General features: G+C 35.9%; 1 protein-coding gene across 1 annotated transcript in view; it reads right to left on the bottom strand.

Moving 5' to 3' along the window:
- The window catches only part of PCDH15 (protocadherin related 15), an 870,634-nt gene that overhangs the window by 572,272 nt on the left and 273,899 nt on the right, over positions 1–24,463 (bottom strand). The window contains exons 5-6 of the mRNA XM_053923048.1: positions 4,612–4,626; positions 4,041–4,106 (exon numbers count right to left, since the gene is read on the bottom strand). Coding sequence (XP_053779023.1) covers positions 4,041–4,106; positions 4,612–4,626 — 81 coding nt within the window. The remainder of the gene's footprint in view (positions 1–4,040; positions 4,107–4,611; positions 4,627–24,463) is intronic.

Raw genomic sequence — 24,463 nt, 5'->3', positions numbered from 1 at the left:
CCTTCCCCAACAGAATCAGCAAGCTGGTGCCATATCTGAGACTATCAATCTGTCCAATACTGTTTGGCCCACCTTGGACATCCTCAGAGACTCCACACCACCCAATTTAGGGGTCCACCCAAACTGCTTTTCCATATGAATGGCTAATCTTGGCTCACACTTCAAAACTTCCTAAATCCTCTCAAACAAACAACAGCTGGCCTCAGTGAGACCCAGGACCCACACTAGCAACAAGCAGCCTAGATTCACAGCTTGTCTTTGCCTGGGAATCTCCAAGCCTAGCACAAGTAGCATCCATCTCAGATTGCTTTATAGCTCAGTCAAGGTGTCCCCAGCAAAGCATAGGTGGGAGCTGACCTTCGCCTGTACCACCCAGGAAATCCCAGGGCCAGCACACCCAGTGGACAGCTACAGACAACCAGACAACGTCAGAGCACCACCACCCTGCTCCTACACAGCTGATCCTCCATGGAGGGCAGAGGTTGATGGTAAGAGGTGACAGCCAACCCGTGTAGTTGACTGGCCTGGGTAAATCCCTCCCATTAATCTGCCAGTAATAACCAAGGATCAACTTCAAGAAGAGGGTGTACTCAACCCACAAAAAAGAGCATGCCTCAAGTACCCACCTTGGGTGAGAGGAGAGGCCGCACCACTGAACCCTGTAGGACATCTACTACATTAGTTCACACTACCAAGACACGGGGTCAAAACAGTTCTATCTAATACATATAAACAAACACAGGGAGGCTGCTGAATCAAGTAGACAAAGAAACACGGCCCAAATGAAAGAACAGATCAAAACTCCAGAAAGAGTTAAGAAAAATGGAGACAGCAATATATCAGATGTAGATTTCAAAACACTGGTTATAAGGATGCTCAAGGAACTTAATGAGGATCTCAACAACATAAAAAAAGATCCAGTCAGAAATGATCCAGATTCAGTCAGATCCAGAATACACTAATTGAAATAAATGACAATTTACAGGGAAACAACAGTAGAGTGGATGAAGTCAAGAATCAAATAAATGATTTGGATCAGAAGGAAGCAAAAACCAACGAATTAGAACAACAAGAAGAAAAAAAATCCAAAAAAAGGAAGATAATATAAGCAGTCTCTGGGACAACTTCAAGAGCTCCAACATTCACATCATAGGGGTGCCAGAAGGAGAGAAAGAACAAAAAATTGTAAATCTATTTGAAAAAATAATGAAAGAAACATTCCTAAGTCAGTGAAGAAAATAAACATGCCAGTCCAGGAAGCACAGAGTCCCAAACAAGATGGATGCAGCCCTGGCTGGTGTGGCTCAGTGGATTGAGTGTCGGCCTGAGAACCCAAGGGTCACCAGTTTGATTTCCAGTCAGGGCACATGCCTGAGTTGCCAGCCAGTTCCCCAACAGGGGGCACATGAGAGGCAACCACACACTGAAGATTTTCTTCCTCTTTCTCCCTCCTTTCCCCTCTCTCTAAAAATAAATAAATAAAATCTTTTAAAAATGGGAAAAATCTAATGGGACCCAGGATGGTAAAGTTCAGGAATCTCCACCTCTTAATTTTTTAACTCTTTCAAACATTTACATATGTGCAGATGTATTTAACATAGATATTCACAAAAAGAGAGATTATTTCCATCCAACAAGGTATAAAAATGTTGAAAGATGCAGATGCATATGACAAGTCATGGACAATCTACAAATGTACCTCAATGATTTCTATAAGAAAATTAAGTACATTTTAAAAAACTGAGTTATTTGAAAGCTCTACTTTAGTAGAGGCTATATTTACCAATACAACTGTTTAGCAGTAAACACCAATAAAGTAAGGCAAAGGCAAGTTGATGCCCAATAAACTTACTAGTTAAGCTTAAAAAAGTATTTTCTTCTAAGAAGCCCTGGAACCTTTAAAAATGAGTGCTTATTATACTGGTAGACTAAGAAACCCACATATTTTATTACTACCATTTAAAATGCAGAAAAAGGAAATTAAGAGAATTTAAGAGCAGGACTAGAATTGATGGTCTGATTAGGAAGTTTCTTACATTGCCCAACAAAATTATATAAAGACATTTTCATGTATTGTTTCCTTTAGACTTGTAAGATAAGGATGATTCCATACTACATTATAATATCTGGCAGAAGTCCATTTGATCACCCTATATAAAAAATTTAATGTAAGAGAAAAATGTAAACCATTTAGTCTTTGAATTGGTTATTTATACTTTTTGTGATACACTCAAATAACTTCGGCAGCATTCTGAGTAGTTAGCAGTTTCTTCAAAATGTGCCAATTAAAGGGCAAGTTACTGCACTGTATCATGTCACATTCTTCTAAAACTAAAATATTGAGATCTCACAACATGCAGGTACATAGGCAAATCCTTATTAGAGTTCCTGAGATCCTGGGAAAAGTGGGATCTAACCAAAATAACAGGAGATAAAATATCATCATATTCCGGGCTGTAGTTACCAGGTTGGTAGAATAAGTTCGGTATAGAAGAATCACACATTAAAATGAAATTATTTAGTTAAATTCAATGCTCTAGCTCAGCTCAGCTCAGCTTATTTGTTCAAGGGAGTTGGTGAATAGTAGAAATAAAATATAGTTTGGTCTTCTGTCTTTAAAAAAAACAATCTCTGGTTTAAAAAGCCAACTGTTTTCATTATAGAACATTTAGAAAATACAGATTTGTTCACAGAAAATAGTCAACCATAAATAAACCATAATTGTACATGTGAGGCAGAAAGCTTTTTCTGGTATAGTATTTTATATATGTTTTCTTTTCTGCAGACATATATAGAGTTTATTTCTGATTTACTCAATATATGCTTAATAGTGACATTTTTAAAAATGAAAAAACTCAAATTTTTGTGATTTTTAAAGTGCTATTAGATTTTAGTATAATATTTAAATTTGTTTACACAGAGGCCAGCAAAGAGCAGGCATTTTTGACCTATTCCAAAGGATGTGAAAGAAAAAGTTTATGACATTTCTTCAAAGGAGTAAAGGAATGTTTTTAATGCTAAACAATAAATCCATAATAAACTGAACAGTATAGGTATTATGTATATTATAGAAGTTTTCAAAATATTAGTAGGTTGAATTTTATGAGAAACCATGTTATTGTATATTTGACAATTCATTTTAAAAATATGTAAATTTGGAAAACACAATGCTTAGAATGGACAGAAATTACAAATCAAACAAGAGGAAGGAAAGGCCCATTATAGAAATAGTAGACAGCATAATCCACAGAGAACATTCCCATAATTAGAATGGTTTGAATTAGAAACCAGCAGTCAAGAGAAATTATTATTTCACGACTACGTAATAGAGGATAATCTTTAAATATTTGTATATTAAAGTTGAGAGATGCTAAAAGAGTGTTGTGAAAAAAGTTCTAATTATACCTATTTTTGTTTTGATGAGGACAATTTTCCTTTTAAAGAACTTAATATGAATTCAGTATTAGTTATTAATAATGACTAATAATCCACGTGAAAATTCACACTTTTTGGTGCGCTCTACACTTTCTGTCAGTGTTTCTGATCCCATGAACTTTCAGTTTTCCCTTTAACCATTTTTTAATTGCCATGTCTAATAAACCACAGATCCCGATCCTTAACAGACTCCAGCCCCTTTAAGTTAGCGGTGTAAGGCTGGCCTTGCAGTCCACTTCTTTGTATGGATGTAATGTATTTCAGTTGGGTGACTAGGTGATTTTGTGCATAATAGTCAACTCTACCTATTGACAAAGAAAAATTGCAGCCAGTATCTGGATGCATTCATTGACTGAACTGAAACCAATGACTTCTTCACAATCAAAACTAAGCCACCATCTAGAGTTTTTCATAATATAGTCCAAGTAAAGCATTACCCGGAAATGGCAGTATTTAAACCTTTACTGGGGAGATATCAAGGGGAAGCTGTTTGTGAAATTGGGAGGAAGCTTTTATTTAGTACTTCCACACATAACAAATAGAGCACTGAAATTAGAAGAAATCCCTCTTAGAGAAGTCACTTGTGAACCATAAAACTCACTCACCATTCCGACTCTCTTCATCAATGGCAACTATGGTAGCTGGCGGTCCTCCCCGAGCTAGTTTGCAGTCTAAGAACAGAAAACAACCGAGGGTAAGAAGTCACAACCACAGGAGCACTCACTCTGAGATCAAATTCATTGAGATGTATATTGACACTTGAAAAATCCTACCATCAAATTATGCATCATTACTTTTAAGAACTTTCTATTAAAAAAATTCACGAGCCACAGAGATTGCTTACCACATCATAACACAGTTACGTTGTATACCATAAAACTACTCAAATATTACTGAGAAAACACCAGCATAGACCATGGGAGAGCAAAATCCCTTCAGGACAGAGATAATGGGATGGTAATTTAACCCAAAGAAATAACATAAAGAAATGATTAACAAGAATAAGTTGTAATTAAAGCTTCACAACAGAAACAAACGTAATTGGATTTTAATTGTGATCAAGAGTCCAATTAAATAGAGTTAATAAAATGTTAACAATGTTCTAAAGAGAATAAAACAAAGACAGACAAGCAATGCTCATGAGGTTGTTTGGAGTTTTTATTTTGGTCATCTTACCCTCATATTGCCAGTCTGGAGTCAAAAGTATAGAGTCATCAATGGAAGCAGATCAGAAAAATGGAAGAAGGAAAGGAAGAAAGAATATATGTATATATTTAGCAAGGATTTACAGATATAAATAGCATCATTTAATAGCAGATATATCACCAAGTAATTTAAGAAAAAATATGTCAAATCCTTATAACAGATTTGCAATTATATTATAATATTAACACATTAACTTGAAAACATATGCCCCTTGGAAATAATATAAAATACATTTATACATTTCTTAAAATAAGTAAATACAAATTACTTAGGAACAAACAGTCTATTATTCTACGTTGAACAAACCTCAAGAATAGTGCCTGCCAACCAGTGCTGAAGGCTAATTCATTACTTCAAACAATACTAATCCCCTGCCAAGGATCTCACGATAATAAACATATAAATCCTATCATAAGCTATGATATTCGTGATGATTAACATGTGAAGGCTTTGCTTGCAAGATGTCAAATGTTCACTTCTGAGACATACAGCAGTCTCCTGGGAGGTACTGGTGACCCTGACAGGGGTGTGTTCTGCAGGTAAACGCACCTGGGGCCCTCCTCAGACTGCAGCAGAAATCGAATCGGCCCAAAGCCATCCAACCGTGTGTGTTAACTGGGAGAAGATTCCAAGGTTTATTATTTATTTATTTATTTATGAAAATTCTATTTATTATGCACCTGGGCATGAATAATAAAGACTTTGACAAGCACTATTCTATATTGGAAGGTATGTGCTCTCTCAAATAATGCTTAAAATCACAGAGCTCTACAATTTTTCATCCTTGTCAATGTTCAAGCCAAGCCACAGCATTTTTGGATCTAAAATATGTGGTGCTCGTAACGCTCCCGATATAGCACAGCTGCTCATTATATGTCACTGTTTCAATGGTTTCCTCACCTATCTCCCAGAATTGCTGTTTTCCTATTTCATCCATTTTTTGTTCCATAAAAATTATTTTCAGGCACTCAGATCCAAGGTACAATAATGGTACTTATTGGCCCCAAAACAAGTATGTTTCATCATTTAAAGATTTTCTGAACTAAATGGTTTGGGATAACATTTCAAAGGATGTTATGGTCTCCACATCCTTTAGAAAGAAGCACTATGGCCTCCTGTCACATCAGACCCGTCACTCATGCTGGGATATGTCTTATATTTTTTGGAAAGTTTTGTTACCTAGATTAATTTCTGCCTCTACTCCTGCCTGGCAAATATCTGCTTCTGTTGGTGAAAATAGATTTCACCTCTACCATGAAAACTCACCCAAACCCCAATCAGAATTTATCTTTCCTTCCATGTCTTTATAATATTGTATTTACCTAGTTTTTTATTCTATTTTGCACTCAACAATTATTCATTGAGCCAAACTGTACATGAGTTACTATTGCAACTACTATGTGCTAAAGATGGGAATCAAAATCAACAGCTCCTTTTTTCAAGGATCTCAGGAGGGAAGATTAGAACATAGACAAAAACAACAATACAGGTTTAGTACAATGTGGTATACGTGGAATCATTTCTTTAAGAAATTCAGTAACAACACATGTGATTAGATTAAAAGGGAAACTACACACGGGAGTGGAAATGGGGTAACCAGGAAGCAGAGATGCTTTGTGAGGAGAGAGTAAATAAATTCCAAAGAGTTCTTGCTAGAAGAAATTCTTAAATTACCAAACATATCTTCCATTTGTATTTCAGAGAGAAGTAACTTTTAAGGACTATTCAGGCTACTGCCTTAGTTGAGAGCATCATCACTTAAGATAGTAAACAGAAACTGTGTATTTGTATGTGAATATGGGTACAGGTACAGACATATAATCAATGACTTTTTGAAGCAAGCAGGACAAAGGAAAAGAAAAGGAGAGAGCTGGATACAAATATTTAAAACATTTTCCAGTTGGTCACTATTAAATTTATGGACAGACTTCCTTTATAGAACTAATCCAAGTTCCGCTCCCCATACCTCAGCCCTGCCTCACTCCCTTACTCTTTCCACTCCATAGTTTATTTTCTAGCCATCGCAAACCAAGTCTATGTTTGCAGTGCCATTTACTGAAACTTCCTTTTCTGATTTCCCCGGCTGACTTCTATTTCTTTTTCAAGAACCCGGCAAGGATCACTTCTTCCAGAAAAAGCGTCCTTCTTCTTAGTCTATGGCCCAGGGGTATCCAACCTTTTGGCATCTCTAGGCCACCCGGGAAGAAGAAGAGTTGTCTTGGGCCACACATTAAATACATTGCCACGTGTAATCATAAAAACCCTCATAATGTTCTAAGTAAATTTATGATGTTGTGTTGGGCTGCATTCAGAGCCGTCAGGCCACAGGATGGACACCCCTAGTAAACTAAGTGTCCCTTCTTTGTATTCCTGCAGTACACAGTGCACTCCATTGGAAAATATTGTATCTTCCTCACAACTCCTTTAGACCAAGTATGTGTCACATTCCCCTCAATAACCTCAGAACCTGGCAAGAGTTTGTCCTGAAAGGCTTGCTGAACTTTCCCTGAACTACAGTCTGCCCAGCTACAAGCTCCTATAAACATCCCCCTGTGAGAGCTGCTCAGAAGTCTGTTCTCATTATTCATTCCCCAGCAGAAACAGCTCAGGAATAAAGGCTCCGACACATTTCCTCCTAGTCAGGCCCTTCTAGATGACTTCCACTAAGCTTTATTGATCCAGCAGGTTCCAAGTCCCCCAATAAAATGTTTTCATGTCCAATAAATACTTTATCTATTCTAGATCAAACCAAATATAATTAATTTTTTAAAGACTCACAACAGTAATGAGGAGAGATTAGTCAGATGCATAAAAATAACCTATTAATAACATTGTTCATAATAGCCAGTGTTTGTTTTGAAATGATGCGTTCATGAAAGTATAATTAATTAGTTTTGAAATGCACAAAAATTTTTAATAACTAGTATACTCAGAATTATTTTGAAAAATGTAATTATGGATGGAATAGCCAGGGAGTGTTAAGTATGCAAAATATCCAAATGAAGATCAAAGTGAAGACTAAAAAGCAATTTGGGGGCCTGGCGATCCTGTTCTCTGTGGTCTATGGATAAGCTGCCACAGAAAACACAGGTTAGCTGATGACGCCTGTACCTTGGAAACTGACTTCCTTAATCTATTTAATTTCACCCTTGACTGTTTTGGTTGAATCACAAATTCATTGTTTTTCATGACTCAAATTTCTAACTGCTCAGGTCCCTACCGGATTCCCACATCCAATTTGTTTTAAACCACAAGATATGAATACAAATACTTGAATGCTCAGTGTAACTTACTTTTTAAATTTGTTATCAAGCTAAAAACAAGCCATGTATTTTAAAAATAACCTCATGCAACAGGTCAAAGTTAAAACCCAAAAGAAGATTGGGGAGATACGTAATGCCTGGTTTCAGAGGCCCTGAACCTATGATACATTGTTCTTAGGCAGCCTAAAGCTTAAGAGCATGTTGCAAAGAGTTTACACAAAGGCAACAATCCCGAATTGTTCAGAGATGTTCCTTCTTTATCTGGAAGAGAGAACAGCCAGGAAAACCTTCTTCTTACATTAGCCTATTCTCAAATCTTCCTTTTAAGGCTAATGTGTTCTCAATAAAATTTTAAAACTACTCCCTTTGTCCCCTATATTAACAGGGCGATTAGCATGTATGTGTGAATGACTTGCATATCATATTTCCTGCCCAGACAACACAAGCACTAGCAATCTGAAAGGTGCCTTTAATGAAATATCACAAATCGAAATTAAGGTGCTACTCCCAGCCCACACCTGGCCTCTTCCATTGGGTATTAGTTTAGAAAATGGCACAGCTTTTCACTATTTGCATAGTTCAGAAACCGGGGTAACCTTTGAGCCGGCCCATCTCCCTCACTTTCCTATGCTGAATTCATCAATAAATCCTGAATTTAGTTCCTTCAAAAAACGAACAATCTCGCATCTACCTTCTCCTTTCAATCTCTGATGTCATCACACTAACACAATCTCCTACCTAATCAAATTTTTTTCTTAACTGTTCTTCCTACAGGCAGTCTTGCCACACACTTTAATTTAATCTTTACAAGTAAAAACTTGCTTACCTTTTAATATTTTGCCATTGCTTTTAGGGTAAGAAGTATTTGTATGCTCTATACCATTTGCTTATGATTTTAAGATGAAAACCAAAATATATGGCCTACAAGGTCCTGAAGGATGATAACCTTCTCCTTCCTCTCCAGTCTCATCTATTTCCATGTTCTTACTTGCTCTCAGCATTCCAGACAGATTTTTGTCCTTTTCCTTAATCACTCTATGCAAAATCCTGAGCTACCTCTAGACCTTTTCATATTGCCTTATCTCGTTTCTAATCTTTACATTCAACCTGTCATTCATTTACATCGTCTTTAGATTTTACCTTGTGCTAAAAGAAACCATTTCTCAAAGAAACCATTTCTGATCCCCAGATTTCCTGATACACACTCATAACTCCAGATCGTAGTGTCAATTTATGAATATTTGGTTCCTCACCAGCAAACACTCAGTAATAACACAGATCCTGTGTCTCTTCCTCAGAGTCGCATCCCCAGGAGGCGAAGTGCTGTCACACAGCTGATTCTCAGCAACTATTCATCGAATGCAAGGATGAACAATTCGCAACAATAAAAGAGAAAAAAAAAAAACCCTCTAGAACATAAACTACCCTTTTTCTCAACCAAATTCACAACAAAAGAAAAACAAAACTCTAGACCTGCTTTTTTTCTAAACCTGCCTTTTTTCTTTCTAAACTTTGAAATGCCATTCTGGTATACAAGTAATAGGGAAAGAATGGGAAACAGATTGGTTGTCTGAAAATAGAATCATTGATGCTATTTCAGCGTAAGTGTGAAGCAGGATGCGCCACCCCCAAAATAGGCCACTTCGGTAAGTGGAGTTGGAGACAATCTAGAACCTGCAGATTTAGGGAAAGTGTTTTACCTCCCGTTTAGCAGCTTAAAATAAGTCAGAAAGGAGACCTGTACCAGAAAGAGGAGCTATTCTAAGAGATAACTTTTTCATCTGAGAGACTTACTGCATGGAAGGTCAAGCATTTGCTCCTCTCCTCTCTCTGTGAATTCCTTTCCTCGCCTTTGAACCCCCAAACCACTATCCCTCTGCCTAGCTCAGGATGGTGTATAAGCCTCCATTGCCTGGCTGCTTCGAGCCCTATATCTTTGCAGATCCTTGAATTGTTTTTTCTCCTGTTGATTTGTTGTTTTGTTCTTCCCACTTGATGTCTCAGCCAAGAATCTAGAAATGTGGAGAAAAACATTATTTTCCCTCCTTTACAGGGATAGAAAAATCTGTAGGAATTTGGGATCCTTTGGTAGTAGTTATAAAAGATCATAGAAAGCTCAGGATAATGGAATAATTATTCCAATAACAGTGGAATAATGAAAAGTGAGGAAGGAGAACTTTTTACTTGCTTATAATTACCTACAGTTTCTATTAGAATTTTACACTCTGATTATCCAATTGCCTGCACTGAATGACTATTTGGAAGCTATGTTACTCCAATATTCTATTAATAGCAATGATGTATTTCAAGCACTTTCATGACTTTATCAAATGGACTAAAGGAAATAAAACTCAAAGACCTCATATACCAAAGCTGTTATAATGTCAAGGATCACAAATGTTTTTGTATAACATTCAAATGTTTATTAAGCTATTTACTTACCAGCCCCCTACTATTTTCTAGCCCTAAGCAAAGTCTTGGACATATTATGATCATTCATTATATTTGTTGAATGAGGGAATATCATCTCTGATGGCAAATGAATAAAAGAAATAACCTATTTAATCCTTAGTAGTAATCATTTCAAATCATTTGGGAGAGTGTCTTAAGATGTTAAAGGAATTGACTCAGCATCGTATAGAAGTTAAGAACTTGTGATTTGGAGCCAGAAAACCTAATTTCAGATCCTAACTTTGGCTTTTAATAGTTGCATAATATTGAACAGATTATTAATTTCTTATACCTCATTTTATATAAATAGGCATAATAGTAAGTATAACTACTTCATAGATTTATTGCAACAAGGGTAAATGAGATAAAAATCTATGATTATTTCTTAGATTAGTGCCTGATGAAATGTACAAGCAGAAAAAAATGCACCTTTTATTTTTATATTATCATTATTTTCAGAATGAATATATTGGGATAGCCATTACATGGTTATTTTTATTTTATTTTATTTTTTGTCCTTTGATGAAAAGATAGTAGAGAATCCACTGGCTTTTCCAAGATATTTAGTCAGGGATGATCTTATTTAAGAATGTGGCTGGGAAGTACATTCTCATTAATAATAAAAGCAGTGACGTAAAATGTCACTGATGATCTGTATGAACAGAAATATGTTGGAATTCCTATTCCAGATGTCAATCGAGGGACACTATGTTGGTCTGAATTTAGTACAGCAAATACAGCCCCTGAACTCCAGGTTTAACAAGTAAAGGGTGCTCACAGTCATCTGCTGATCCCACTGTGGTCTCAAACTTACTGATGTCCAAATAATCAAGCAGGAATATCAAGAAACAGTTACAGATTTCTGTGAAATCGCCAATCACCACAACAGTCTTCTATCAGTCCGAACGTTCACAGTCACCCCCTATTTGAAGCTTACACTGTGCGCACACACACACACACAGTCAGTCAGTTGCTCATTTGAAAGCATTCAGCCTCTCATTCAAAGGAGTATAATGCTCTCTTTAAATTTCATGCTGCAAAAATGGTTTATTTTCAATTTGCTTGTCACAATCAGCAGCAGAGGGACTATTCTCATTTTTTTCCAATTATTTTTCAAATATTCACTTCAGGAAAACACATATAGATGTGAAATTTTAAGACTATCTTGTTTTATATACTGACTCTCATTCAAAAAAAGAGTTTGACCCCTGAAATTTATTGCTTAAAGCTATAGTCAACAAGATAAGAAGTTAGAGCACAAGCCAGAAAAAGCAAAATGAACTGAGTTATACTAAAGGGCATAGCAAGTAGGTCATTTTCAACTTAAGAATAGGATATGCTCTTTATAATTTATAAAAAAGAAGCACAGGAAAAAACTTGACCCTTTAGATAGAGGACCTGTTCAAGGAAGTGAGATACCATCACAGATAACTACAGTTTAATGTAAATTAGTGTGTGATAGGGAAGAACCTAGCAAGACCCGCTTGATCAAAGTCCTCTCTGTGTACCAATGGTGAAGATGGCCCCTCGAATATCTGCTTACCAAATATTTGCATTTTCATCTCCATGTGAATTTCTTTTCTCCCCTTTGAGGTCTCAAACCACAAGCCCCTCTTTATCCTTAGCTCAATATGGCACTTCAGCCTAACTTCTCCATTTGTCTTCAGGCCCTATATTCTTATAGAGCTCCTATCTGCACATTCATAATAAAGGTGCTTATTTTTTCCTATTAATGTCTGCTCTTAATATGATTGTTAACCATATTAAGACCAACCAGAAGAACTTAGAATGGTAAGATAAAAATTATTTACATTTTTTCTGCCAGCATTAGCACTTAGAGGTTTCAAATTTTACCATAGAGAGAAGAAGGTATATTTTATGATGCCTTAGTTTCATCACTAATTGGATTATATAATTTGATTAAGATGTTCCAAGTCCATGGTCTAGAAATGACCCCTAATGAGGAAGGGTCTTTACAAAATCTTATTTTCTGTTATTCTAAGACCTTCCTAAAAGTCTTTCCCTGTTGGTTAGCTTGTTTGCCATAGTATCCAATTAGTCTGTATGTTTTATGATTGAAATATAAAGGATAAAGAAAGAGATAAGGGCTGTGTCAATGACTAAAACAAATTATTCAAGAAACACTTTGTGAAAAGCAATTAAAGAGTTTATATCCACATTATTTCTAAAAGCGAATTTGTAACTTTATTTTATAATTATTCTTAATGAGGTAGCTCAGAGAAAATTCTCAGTCATGATTCTTACTAAGATATTTAACAAGATACACCAATAAAAGCTACAGTATCACACCACTGTTTAAAATTACACTGTTCAGAAAGATTCTTAAGTTTTTACTTACAGCCTATTTAAACCAAATTCTTTGCCTCAAGCCAATTATAAATACATAAACTGTCAACAAAATAGCAAGCTCTGTGGATTAAATTACAAAAAAGTATTTAAGCATTTGGTTACTTATAATATGTGTAAAAGACTATATATCCATGTAAACATTATATGCATTTTCCTTTTCCCTAGCTTTATTAATATATTATTTTTATATAACATGCAGATTTAAGGTGTAAATGTGATGATTTGATACACAGATATTTTGAAGTGATTACCACAATAAGGTTGTAAACATCTTCATATTTTCACCTAATTACATATTTTTGTGGTAGTAACATTAAGATCTACTCTCTGGACTCAAATATATAATACAGCATTATTAACTAGAGTCACCATGCTGTACATTAAATCCTCAGAAGTTTCCTCTTAGAGCTGGAAGATCGTACCCGTTGACCAGCATCTCTCCATTTCCCCACCCTCCAGCCTTGGCCACCAGAATTCTACTCTCTGTTCCTGTGAGTTCAGCTCTTTTAAATTCCACATGTAAATGAGAATATAGATATATTCTTCTTCATCCATTTCTTCATCTATTCATCTGTGGATGGACATTTAGATTTTTTCTATATCTTCAAGGAACATGGGGTGTTAGTATCTCTTTGATAATATCATTTCCTCTGGGCATATACCCAAAAGTGGAATGGCTAAATCATATAGTAGTTCTACTTTTAATTTTTTTGAGGAAACTCCATACTGTTTCCATTGTGGAATATACCTCTTCACATCTTCACTGATAGTGTACAAGGGCTCCTTTTCTATGCATTCTCACTAACACTAGTTGTCTTTTTTTCTTTTTGGTAATAGTCATTCTGATAGGTATGAGGTGAGATCTCATTGTGGTTTTGATTTGCATTTCTCTGATGATTTGTAAGGCTGAGCATCTTTTCATGTACCTGCTGGGCATTTGTATGCCGTCTTTGGAAAAATAGCTATTCAAGTCCTCTGATCATTTTTAAAATCTTGTTGCTTGTTGTTTTGATATTGAATTGTCTTCATTTCTTACAATACAGGCCCACATGAAGCCTGGTGCAGGGGAGCCAGCCTGCACCAGAGGGGGTCAGGAACTTCACACATTTTCTGGGGGACACAGCTTCAAAGGGAAGTGGGGAGGGGGGACTGTTAGAGGAAGTAGGAAAAATGCATGTTTTCACCTTCAGGCAGAGAAAGTGTATTTAAATATACATAGATGATTCAGCAACACTTTTCTATTGTCTTATTTTCTCAATCCCATGGAGAAAGTTAGGTGTGAGGTTTTATTATCAAAGGAAAGTCTAGGAATGAAATGGGTATAGGGTGAAACTGAGAGTTATGGAAAAAGAACATAAAAATAACAACAACAAAAATACCTATTTCCTACTTTTCCATTTGTCTCATTTTGCTTTCACAATGCTTCCTCAGATACAATTCCCCTTAGAAACATAATTTGCTTTGGATTATGCATCCAGAAGTCAATCTAGAAGAAAGCTGAACATAGAACCACAAATTCCAAATAAACTTATGTTATTTTCATTGTTTCACAATTAATATGAAATGGCATGGGGCCAATGTCTGTATGTGTCAACTCTTTTTAAAATGATATATTTTTATGTAACAAATAATCCCTTTTTGTACTGTAAACCTTGCCAAGCATGCTATCAAAGCTAAGGCAGGATGGTACGGTGACAAATGCTGGGTACAGAGAAAATTTGTGTTGGCGAGTTGGGCAGAAGGCGCCCTGGTTCCGGGTGAAACATGGATATGCACAAATTAATTGCTTTAAGAAAGATGGGTTAGGACTACAGTTTTACCATAACCATAAGAATAAAACCATGTTGATAATCTGATATTTCTTGGATTGGAAGTTTTCTTTAGAGTTTTTAGAAACTGAAAATAATAAAGCACTGAATACAAGTATTTTACCACCCATGTACTTTAGAGATGATGTTTTTGACAGTTTGTTATCCACATGAGCAACATATGATGAAGAAAGCTTTATACCCCGTGGTTTATCACTCATAAGTTCATTTTTTGACAATCTTTTATACAGATGCCTGTGGATTTGAAGATCTGCTGCTATTTTAGAGAACTTCTCAAGGGTAGGACTCCGTATTTTATTCCTTTGTATTTGCTCATATACACATTTTTGCCAACAGTGAGCCCAAAATACACTTTACAGCTATGACTGCTTCTCTTATTGCTTTCTAAGCTACACTGTTTTTTTAAAAAAATTATAATCAGCTTTCAATTCTCAGTATTGTATATCTAATGGTATATACACAGCAGTTTTCTACATGGTATTCAAAAAGAAATGAGGCTACAAATAGCAAAAAGCAATCTTTTTCAGAATTTTTGTTACTTTCAGAGTATTTCATTATACCTCTCTTCAAATTACTTTACTTCAACATATGATTAACTTGTTATTCTACTGCTATATTTTCCCCCATATTCCTACCATGAGGAAATCATTACTTTTGAAAAAATTAATTATTTTAGAGTCAAGAACCAGCAAATAAGGTAAACATAGTCCCCAAGATCCCACATACCAAATAGTCCCGTAGATCCTAAATACGAAACTCATGAACTTGACACTTAGAGAAAGCCCTTGACCTTTACTGATTCCAACTTACTTTTTTCCCACACTTTTGTAGTAAAATGTATTTTTTCTTTCCTAATACCAAATTGATTATAAAACATTAATAAAGGCAGAGAATGTATGGGAAAAAAGAAACATGCTTAGAGAATGGCACAGTTTCAATTTGAAAGCAAGGCCAGAGAGAGTAAAAATTATTAAAAGTAGATCAAGAACTCACAAAACATAGTTCTTTGGAGTAAATAATGTCCTTCCATCCAAAAAAGCTCCATTAATGTTTTATGGAAAACAGAAGCATTTACTAATTACGTTAATATTTAATTTATACAAACTCTTTAAATAATGGAAAAAGTATACAATACATTATAGAAAGATTTACATTATGGGACTTATAATAAAAAGAAATGCTAATTAAAATAAAGTGATATTTTCGTTATGTCAAATTGTTAAAAATTATTAAAAGAATAATAGCCAGAGATGGTTAGAGAGAAAGGAAATAAAAATTATCAGGTAATTTTGGCGGAGCTATATATTGTTTTTTAAAAAGAAAGAAATAGAAATCAAAAGGCACGTTGGCAAGAGTTTTACAAGAAAATGCCCTTGACAGATAAATTTTACTTTGGAGAATAGTCAAATATAGAAATAATGAGACAAGTATCCATTGCTGCTAAAAGTACATATAATGGCAAACTATTATACAATATTGTTAAATCACTGTGATTTGAACATACTGCACAGTTGTCGCAGATACTGTAAATCAGTCCACCCACTCCAACCACTTTTTTAACTTGATTTTGTGTACCAGAGACTGGGAAGGTTAAAACTGCACTTCCAAATTCATTTGCAGGTGAGGTTTGCCTTACAACCTGCCAAAGAGAACACAGTCTCATGACCTGGAAGAAAGGACTGAGACAGCCGAAGGGAACGACGCGAGAAGTGTGTAGTTTTGGGGGGTAACCGTAGTAAGTAAATTAGTTTCAGGCTCAGGGAACCCTAGGTGCTGTGCTGGGTGGTGTACCATGAGGGCTGAACCCAGGAAGTTCAGAACTGTAGGTTGTTGCTTCTCTGGCTCTCTTGCTCTTGCCTCTGTAGATTTGTAGCTGAGTTTTCTGATCCCTCTAAGTCAACCAGTTCAAGTTAATAAATTCATTGCAGATAAAAGAAATGGTTCTACTGTTTGTGCTATATAATCTGAAAATTTGAAATCAGGCATCCAAAATATATACTTTTTATTTTTAAAAGTATTTTAAATTACAGTTTACATTTAATATTATTTGTATTAGTTTCAAGTGTATATCGTAGTGATTAGACAATCATATACTTTACAAAGTGTCCCCCCTCATATTTCCAGTAACCAAGTTGCACCATAAATAGTTATCACAGAGTTATTAACTGTATTTCCTATGCTATACTTTACAACCCCATTACTGTTTTGTAACTACCAATCTATACTTCTTAATCCCTCCACCTTTTCCACCTTACGGCCCAGTGATTCCATAGCTAAGTACATATCCAAAGAAACGTACAGCACTAATTTGTAGGAATATATGCACCCCTGGGTTCACTGCAGCATTATTTATAACAGCCGAGCTACAGAAGCAGTCCAAGTGACCGCCAAGAGATGAGTGTATAAAAAAGCTGTTCTACATACACAGAATGGACTATTACTCAGCCATAAAAAGAACAAAATCTTACCATTTGTGAGAGCATAGATGGACCTAGAAGATATTATTCTAAGTGAAGTGAGTGGAGAAAGACAAGTACCATATAATTTCACTTATATGTGGAGTCTCAAGAACAACATAAACAAACAAAACAGAAATAGACTCATAGATACAGAGGACAGATTGATGGTTGCCAGAAGGGAGGGGGGTTAGGGACTGGGTAAAAAAGGGGATGATCATTGTTATTATTGTTATTAGGGCTTTTCCATTGCTTAAAATTCCTAAATTATTTATGCATTAATCAGGGGGAATCTTCAACCATGAGAGTAGAAAGTAAATATTGATATCAGGCCTAAACTCTGATTTATTTTGAGTTCTGAAATGCTAATTTTATTTTGTCCACTAGAAAATCAGACATCTTGTGTAATCTGATCAAGTTTGAACTTTTTAATGGAAATTCACCTTGTTACCAATATGAGTCATTGTCTCTTTCAGTGCTCATCATTTGTATGGAGAAAGTTTCTAGGAGAAAAAAAAAAAACAACAGACATGGATCCTGATAAACTGATTCCTAGAGCCAGCCCTAGGAAAGGCCGGTTCAGAAGATTCCTTCACAGACTGGTATCCTTTGGACAAATTTTTGCCTGGGGCAACTTTTCAAAACCTTATGTGAATGTTCTTGATTCTTACCTCGTTTAGTCTGTGAGAGTTTGGTTCTGTATAAAATTGCCTTTAAAAAGTTTCTGTTCACCAAAAGTACCAGATTTTGGGGTCTAGGATTTTTTTAAAAAACCAAACAGTAACTCAGGGACCTGAGAAACAGTGTGCAAAGTCAGAATTTTCAGAGCTGTCACCAGAGTTTTGTGGCTGTGTCTCATTCTGAATCTAAATGTGAGCCTTCTGTAAGTTAGACCTTTGTTTCTTACACGCATTTACCTTATAGTCGAATTCATGGGAGTATCTTACAAGAGTCAGTTTCACCAAAGACAATTTAGAATTTCACGTGCCACACTGCGAACTTTTGATATGATCAATATTGTTCATTTGAGAGGTGTCTTAGAATAGAATGGAGCTAAATTTTTTATCACAACTTGAACTCAGTGGCCTTTCCCTTATCCTTTTTCTTTCCCTGTCCTATGTCCTTCATCAAACTCTGCTTTTACCACATTTTCTGATCTGTTCACCTTACTTTCTGGCCAGTCTGACATTAATGTTATCAATTAATATTATGAAATTAATAATATCATAAATATCTATTGCTTCTTTAAGTTTAATCCCTTTCAAAAATGGTGAAGCCCATTTTATTTTTAGACTTCATCCCAGTGTGATATAAGAATCATTGTGAAAGGCTTTCCAAATCCAGACAAGAATCACAGAAACTTACAGAGGATTTTAGAATGGTGCTAAGGACACATAATTTAGAACTCACAGATTAGCATAAATGCTCTGTATGTAAGAAAATTAGATGTTAAAAATATCAAAAAATGCAGAGTTGAGATAACCTGAAGGTGACAGAAAGACACTAAATTTATAGAAATCCAGAAGTATATAGGAATTTTATGCACAGTGGAGAAAAATATTTTGGAGTCTACACAAAAAACTTTCTTGTAAAAATACTGTAATTTCATGCAGTCCTTAAGAAAAAGAAGGGATGAGTCCATTGTAAATTTTAGAAACAGGTTCTTTAATACTTTTAGAAAATAATTAGGAGTAAATCTTAAAAGAGATGGGACCTTAATTCTGTCCTCACTTTTTGTGAAGAAACCTAAACCAAAAATAGAGTATGCAATACCCAAGAAAAACTGTAATTGGAAATGGCCCCAGTTACTGATATAACTCCAGTTCCTTGCTGAACAATTTGAAAAAGACTTGATATAAAAATAAAGGAAAACAAAATTAAAATGTGATCAGGGAGATTGATGCTGATTTGAGGGGTAATTCTATTCCTGATTTCTATTTCATCATTAAAATCATAACAACAAATTTCTCTAAATATTAACAGAGAGTTTTGAAGTGTTTGATTAATTTGGGAACAGTGGCATAACCTACAATCCCTGCCCCAGCCATACAATCTCTCCCTCAGAATTAGTGAAGTTCTTCAGAGATGGACGTCTGCGAAAATTCACACTTTCCTCTTGTCAGTCTACACCCTTTACGCTCAGACTTGTAACATAATTTCCAGATGACCTTTCTCTTGAGATCCCTGCAGATCACCTAGTCATAACCACATCATACACAATTTGGACAATGGCTCACCAGTAGCCTTGGGTCTAAATCAAGCCTAACTATTTGGGGGGTGGGGGGAAACTATTGATAATGGCAGATTAATGAAAGAACCCATCGTGTTCTGACTGATTCACCTAACTCTGCATCTACATTTGCCACCAAAAAAACAAAAAAAGACAAAAGCCAGCAGCTAAACATCTAGTAGAGAAATAACTACATATACTTAGCACTAGTCTGGGCACAGTCCTCATCTTCCACTCAAGAAATCTAATTTGTTTAGGTCATTGGGACCATGAATAAAATATTCACTCACTTCTCTGTGGTCAAGAAACCCCTATGTTATTTTGATTTTCCTGCCACTTCAGGTTATATATTTTATCATTCTAAATCCACATTCTGTTCTCCCTATTGTCCTTCTTAGGTCACTATAGTAAATATGTGTTAACCTTCTGCTGAAAAACTCAATAAACTTGGAGATTTTATCCCCAAGAGCGCGCTTCTACTTTTTACAATTTCCCACTCACAATCTGAAAGACATTGAATCCTTCTGTAAATCTACCCTTATCCAAATTGCAAGGGATTTTTTCCTATATTCTAACAATGAAATGAGCTTTGAGACTGACTCCAACTACTGCTTGATAGCTCAAAGAGCATATTTAAGTTTCCAAGGAAAATTTATAATTTTGTCCCAATAAAATGTACTGTCTAGGAAATAATTTATCCCAGGGGAATAAATACATTGGTCTTGAGATATTTCAAACCTTTTAAACTTTCTTGTGACTGTTGAGGTTTTTTTTTAAAAAAAGGTTTTTGGCTCTCATAGGTTATTACATGCAATAGGGTCCCCACATTTCTGAAATTGCCACACCTATAAGATTTAACTTAGTGTTCCCTGAATTTCTAACATGATCAGTGTGTGTGTGTGAGTATGGGCAGATGTGAGCACACTCCTGATTTAAAATTAGCTCTTTGGCCTAATTATCTTTAATCTTTTTACCAATTCGTACCTAAGAGAGCAATCTGGGCAAGCCAGTGGTGTTCAGACTTAACCTTATCAGAATCTTTAAAGACCAACTACAATCTTTCCTTAAATTTTCTGGCAAAAGCCTATTCACCTTGACTAAGGGCAGCAATACCAGCAGCCATTCCAATAGAGAGTTACACTGATTTAATTGATTTTTCTGTGCAATATTTGGTTGTTTTTTCAATGTTTGTTTTTGCCAAAAATGTACATTTCTCAGCATGCAGGCTGACATCTTATAAACTTTCACAATTGTTTCCCTTTATATCTACCACTGCAATATTGGAAAATCCTACTACTCTCTTCTCCATTATGAAGGAATTTCCGCAAGTGTTTATTGAAAACCTGACTCTGTCTTGAATATCAGAAATAAAATCACCCCAGGTGACAGAACTTTTCGTACTAACCTGACCTTGTCCATTAGCAAGTGCTAAGAGAATGTACAGGTATAGCTCTGAAATAGCCCATGATTTTGGAACGTGATGTCAAAAAGGGGGCTTTTGACCTCAGTAGAAACCTCAAGTAAAAGTAATGAACATCTTATTGAACTTCTCAAGGAGGCAGGTACTGTAAAGGTAGAATTTTATGCAAAAATGTTGTCTATAATTCTGAGTAGTTTTCTCCTGTCTTGAAACCATGGTACAGTTCAGATATTGTCAGAGGGCAGTGGACAATGTCGGTGAGACCATAGAGTTCATCATCTCAGAATTTCACAATACCGGGCAGGCTATGCTTTAAAACTGAGCAACCCCATGAATAATATCAGTCTTTCAGAATGGAGCACGAAGCATTTTAGGAGAAGAATGTTTTACTCATAACCTTACAAATGTTTCTGGCATCTTTCATGTTACTAAGATAGGGGAAAATAAAAAAGAATTAAAATACTAATTAAATGAAGCAATTTGGGTAGTATCTCCCCATCTTTTGTTTTTAATTTGTGTACTCTTTGCTCCTGGTTTAGAAATGTAAAATACTCTGGTCATAATCCTTCTGTTGGTCTCTCAGTAATTCAACATTCATATGTGTGATCTCTATGGACCTAAATGTTCCTATGTGGCTACTGTGCCATAAATGATCCAGAAAATAATCCTCCAGCAAAAGAGCAGGAAAATCTGACGTATGTGATACTTGGGACATTCCCCACCAAGAACCTGATATGTGATCATAATCCTTCAAATGGTGTTGTGGATCTCAATCAATCACTTATCTAGATGTATGTGTTTATCCCCCAGCTTAGGGTGGGCATGAAGAGAAGTCTGAGAAATAACAGACTATCTATGGTAGCATAACTTCTTCACTTGTTGGTTGGTTGGTTTTGTTTCAGGCCATGGTCTAATAAATTATTACATGTTTCAGAAAATTCCCATAGGTCAATTTTTGATCATCTGAATAAATCACTTAGTTATCAAACAATAGTTTACTTATCAAGGCCCTCACCTCACTGTGCCCACCAATCTGCCACTTAGTCCAATCTCAGTTAGCTCTCTGCCTCAATTGACCAACCTTAAATCACTCTGGCCTAATCTTCAAAGCCCATACATAGCTACCTTCTGATTTCCCTTTGCTAAGATGCCAAACTTTTGTCAGGGTAGTGCTTATACCTACAGCAGTAATTTCCAATACAGTCATCTTTTCTTAGCACAGTATCTGCTTCAGAGTAAACACAAATAGCTGCTATTATTATTTCTATTATTTTTATTACTAGAACTGTGGCAATTCTCCACCACTTACTATTGTAGAAATTGTGAGGAAAAACAATCTGTATATATTTTATTCACTAAAACTAAAACTACTATATATTTTATTCACTAGAGTTTATCTCTTCTATATATACTTCCAAAGACTTATTTCATACTTTTTTTTCTATTTTTCACATTATTTTTTACATAAGCTTTTCTGTTTTCACCTGCTGATTAGTGCACTTCCTTTTGTACTTTTAATTTTTACTAGCTACTTCACAGATTATTACATTTGAAAATTAAAATATGTAACAAGGATAGAATTTACCATAGGACCTGATACATCCTAATGTAATGGGGTACAAAGTAGAGGTCCCTGGGAAACAGCAGAGCATATACCCCCACAAACCTGGATTGGGGGAAGGGGAAAGTGGACAATATGGTGGTTAAGATACTTTGTTTGAATAACAATAGCAAGTTGTTAGTTGTGCTGTAGCCCAGGGAAAAGGTGTACCTAACTTGCAGCGTGTATAGTGACTAGTGACATAGCCAGAGGAGGCAGATGCCCCTGAGTCATGCGGAGCTCTTGCCCTGACTAGAGATGGCAGCTGAAAGAAGGTAAAAGATAGGGGGGAACTGGCAAAAAATATTACATCATAGCAGGGACAGGATATGAGGACACATAGGAAGTTCTGGGCCAAACATTTAAAATAAGGGTTGGCTGAAAGAGAAGAGGATTCTGTCATGAGGTCTGAAAGAGAGGAAGTAGAAGCCATGCAGGAGGAAGCGGGGAGGGAGGAGAGAGCTGATGGAGTTGTGAGGGGACCTGCCTAACCAAGCACAGATTCGTGGAAGAGTCTTACAGCTGAACTGAACTGTGACCAAGAATGTAGATTTCTGCTTCTCTGAAGGACATATGGAGAAGCCACTCTCTTGGGACATGTGTCTCCCTGGACTCCACCATGATACAGTGTCTCACAGCACATGTGTCCCTGAACCACTACATGGAGGCTGAAGACAACATACCTCAGATCCTGAAGGAGAGAGCTGCTGCGAGAGGGTGGCGACTCTGAAACCCACAAGTGCACGTTCCAGAGGGCATGGAGACTGACTTGCACAGTCGGCTTAAGACCAGATAAGGAAATGGGGAACTTCTGGGCACGGTTTTGGCTTATAGCCTCGTGGGTAGCAGGGGAAGTGCTGGGTCTTGTGGGAGAGCAGGGATCCAAGCAGGAGTGCTCTCAGCCCCTCTAAGATTGGAGTCTTGTAAATAAAAACCTATTTCCTTCAACACTAATTGTTGGGTCAGACATCAGGGTGCCACAGGAATGAGCCCTGGTTTGCTTGGTTACACTAAGTGCTCAGTAATGGTCCTCATTACTCTGTAATGCTCTTGCAAGGCCAAAGGATAATGCATCTGTGCAGGTATCCTCTTTGTATTAGTTATCGATCTTGTTATTGATATTAATACATCTGGGACCTCATGTGGATCAACAACATCTCTATAAATGAAGCCACCTGCTGAGTTTTTCAAAATATTTTACAAAAATTCAATGATTCACCTTCAGCAAGAAAAAGTCACATCTCTTAAAATGCCAAGTACAAAGCTTTAAGTATGTGTTTGTATATATGCTCTGATTATTACTCTGAAGATAAATTACCAAGGTCAAGTTTTCTGAGTCCCCTTCAGGAATGAAATATAAGATTGAATTTTTTTCTAGAAAAAGTCCTCAGTGACTAGACATATGTAGATTTGGTCTAACATGAATGTCCTCCAAGACCACCAGGCGAAAAAAATACCACTTTATTTATGTACAGTTGGATGATGACCTCTTCTTGAAAACCAAACCAAACAAAAATGCCTTTTTTAAAGAAAAAAACTAGTTTCTGACTTTAGAGATAGTTTTCTTAAATGAGAATTTTGCTCCTGCTGCAATAATTGTATTCAACATCCTGTCTTACAGTGAAAAACAGTTCTTAAGGTAATTTAAATTAATTACACAAGGAAAGTTTTGTCGCTCTATATAATTTGCATATATGTCATTTATATCATCATGTCTAATGAAAGAAGAAATCCACGTGTGACCCATTTTATTGCCTTTTGAAATGTGCATTACTGCATTCAAGCTAGAAGTTGGTGGCCTTGAGCTTTTAGATTTTGGGCTGATTCATGTAACCCTTTTGTAGAAGTGACCTTCTCTAAGCTTCTGCACTAGTTTCTCAGTGAAAAGTCCTAATGTTTCCTCATAAAGAAGTGTTTTATTCACATAATGATCAGAGGATTAATCTACATCAGAAACAGTTGAATTATCATAATAATTTCCTCTCCAGGCCCCTAAGTATGATAATGTTGTTCCTATTTCTTGGCATACATGGGGATTTCTAAAAGTGAGTGTTCTGGAGGATGTTTTCAATGATACTTAGCAAAGTACATAGATACAAAGCTAATTCTTTAAAATCATTGTCAAGTATTGAACTGTTTTCCTATTGATGAATATTTTAATCATTTCCAATTATTCACTAAAACAATGCTGAGGGAGATATCT

This window comes from Desmodus rotundus, chromosome 4 (assembly GCF_022682495.2).
Source record: "Desmodus rotundus isolate HL8 chromosome 4, HLdesRot8A.1, whole genome shotgun sequence".
Lineage (NCBI taxonomy): Eukaryota > Metazoa > Chordata > Mammalia > Chiroptera > Phyllostomidae > Desmodus > Desmodus rotundus.
This window is presented reverse-complemented; position numbering and strand designations above follow the sequence as displayed.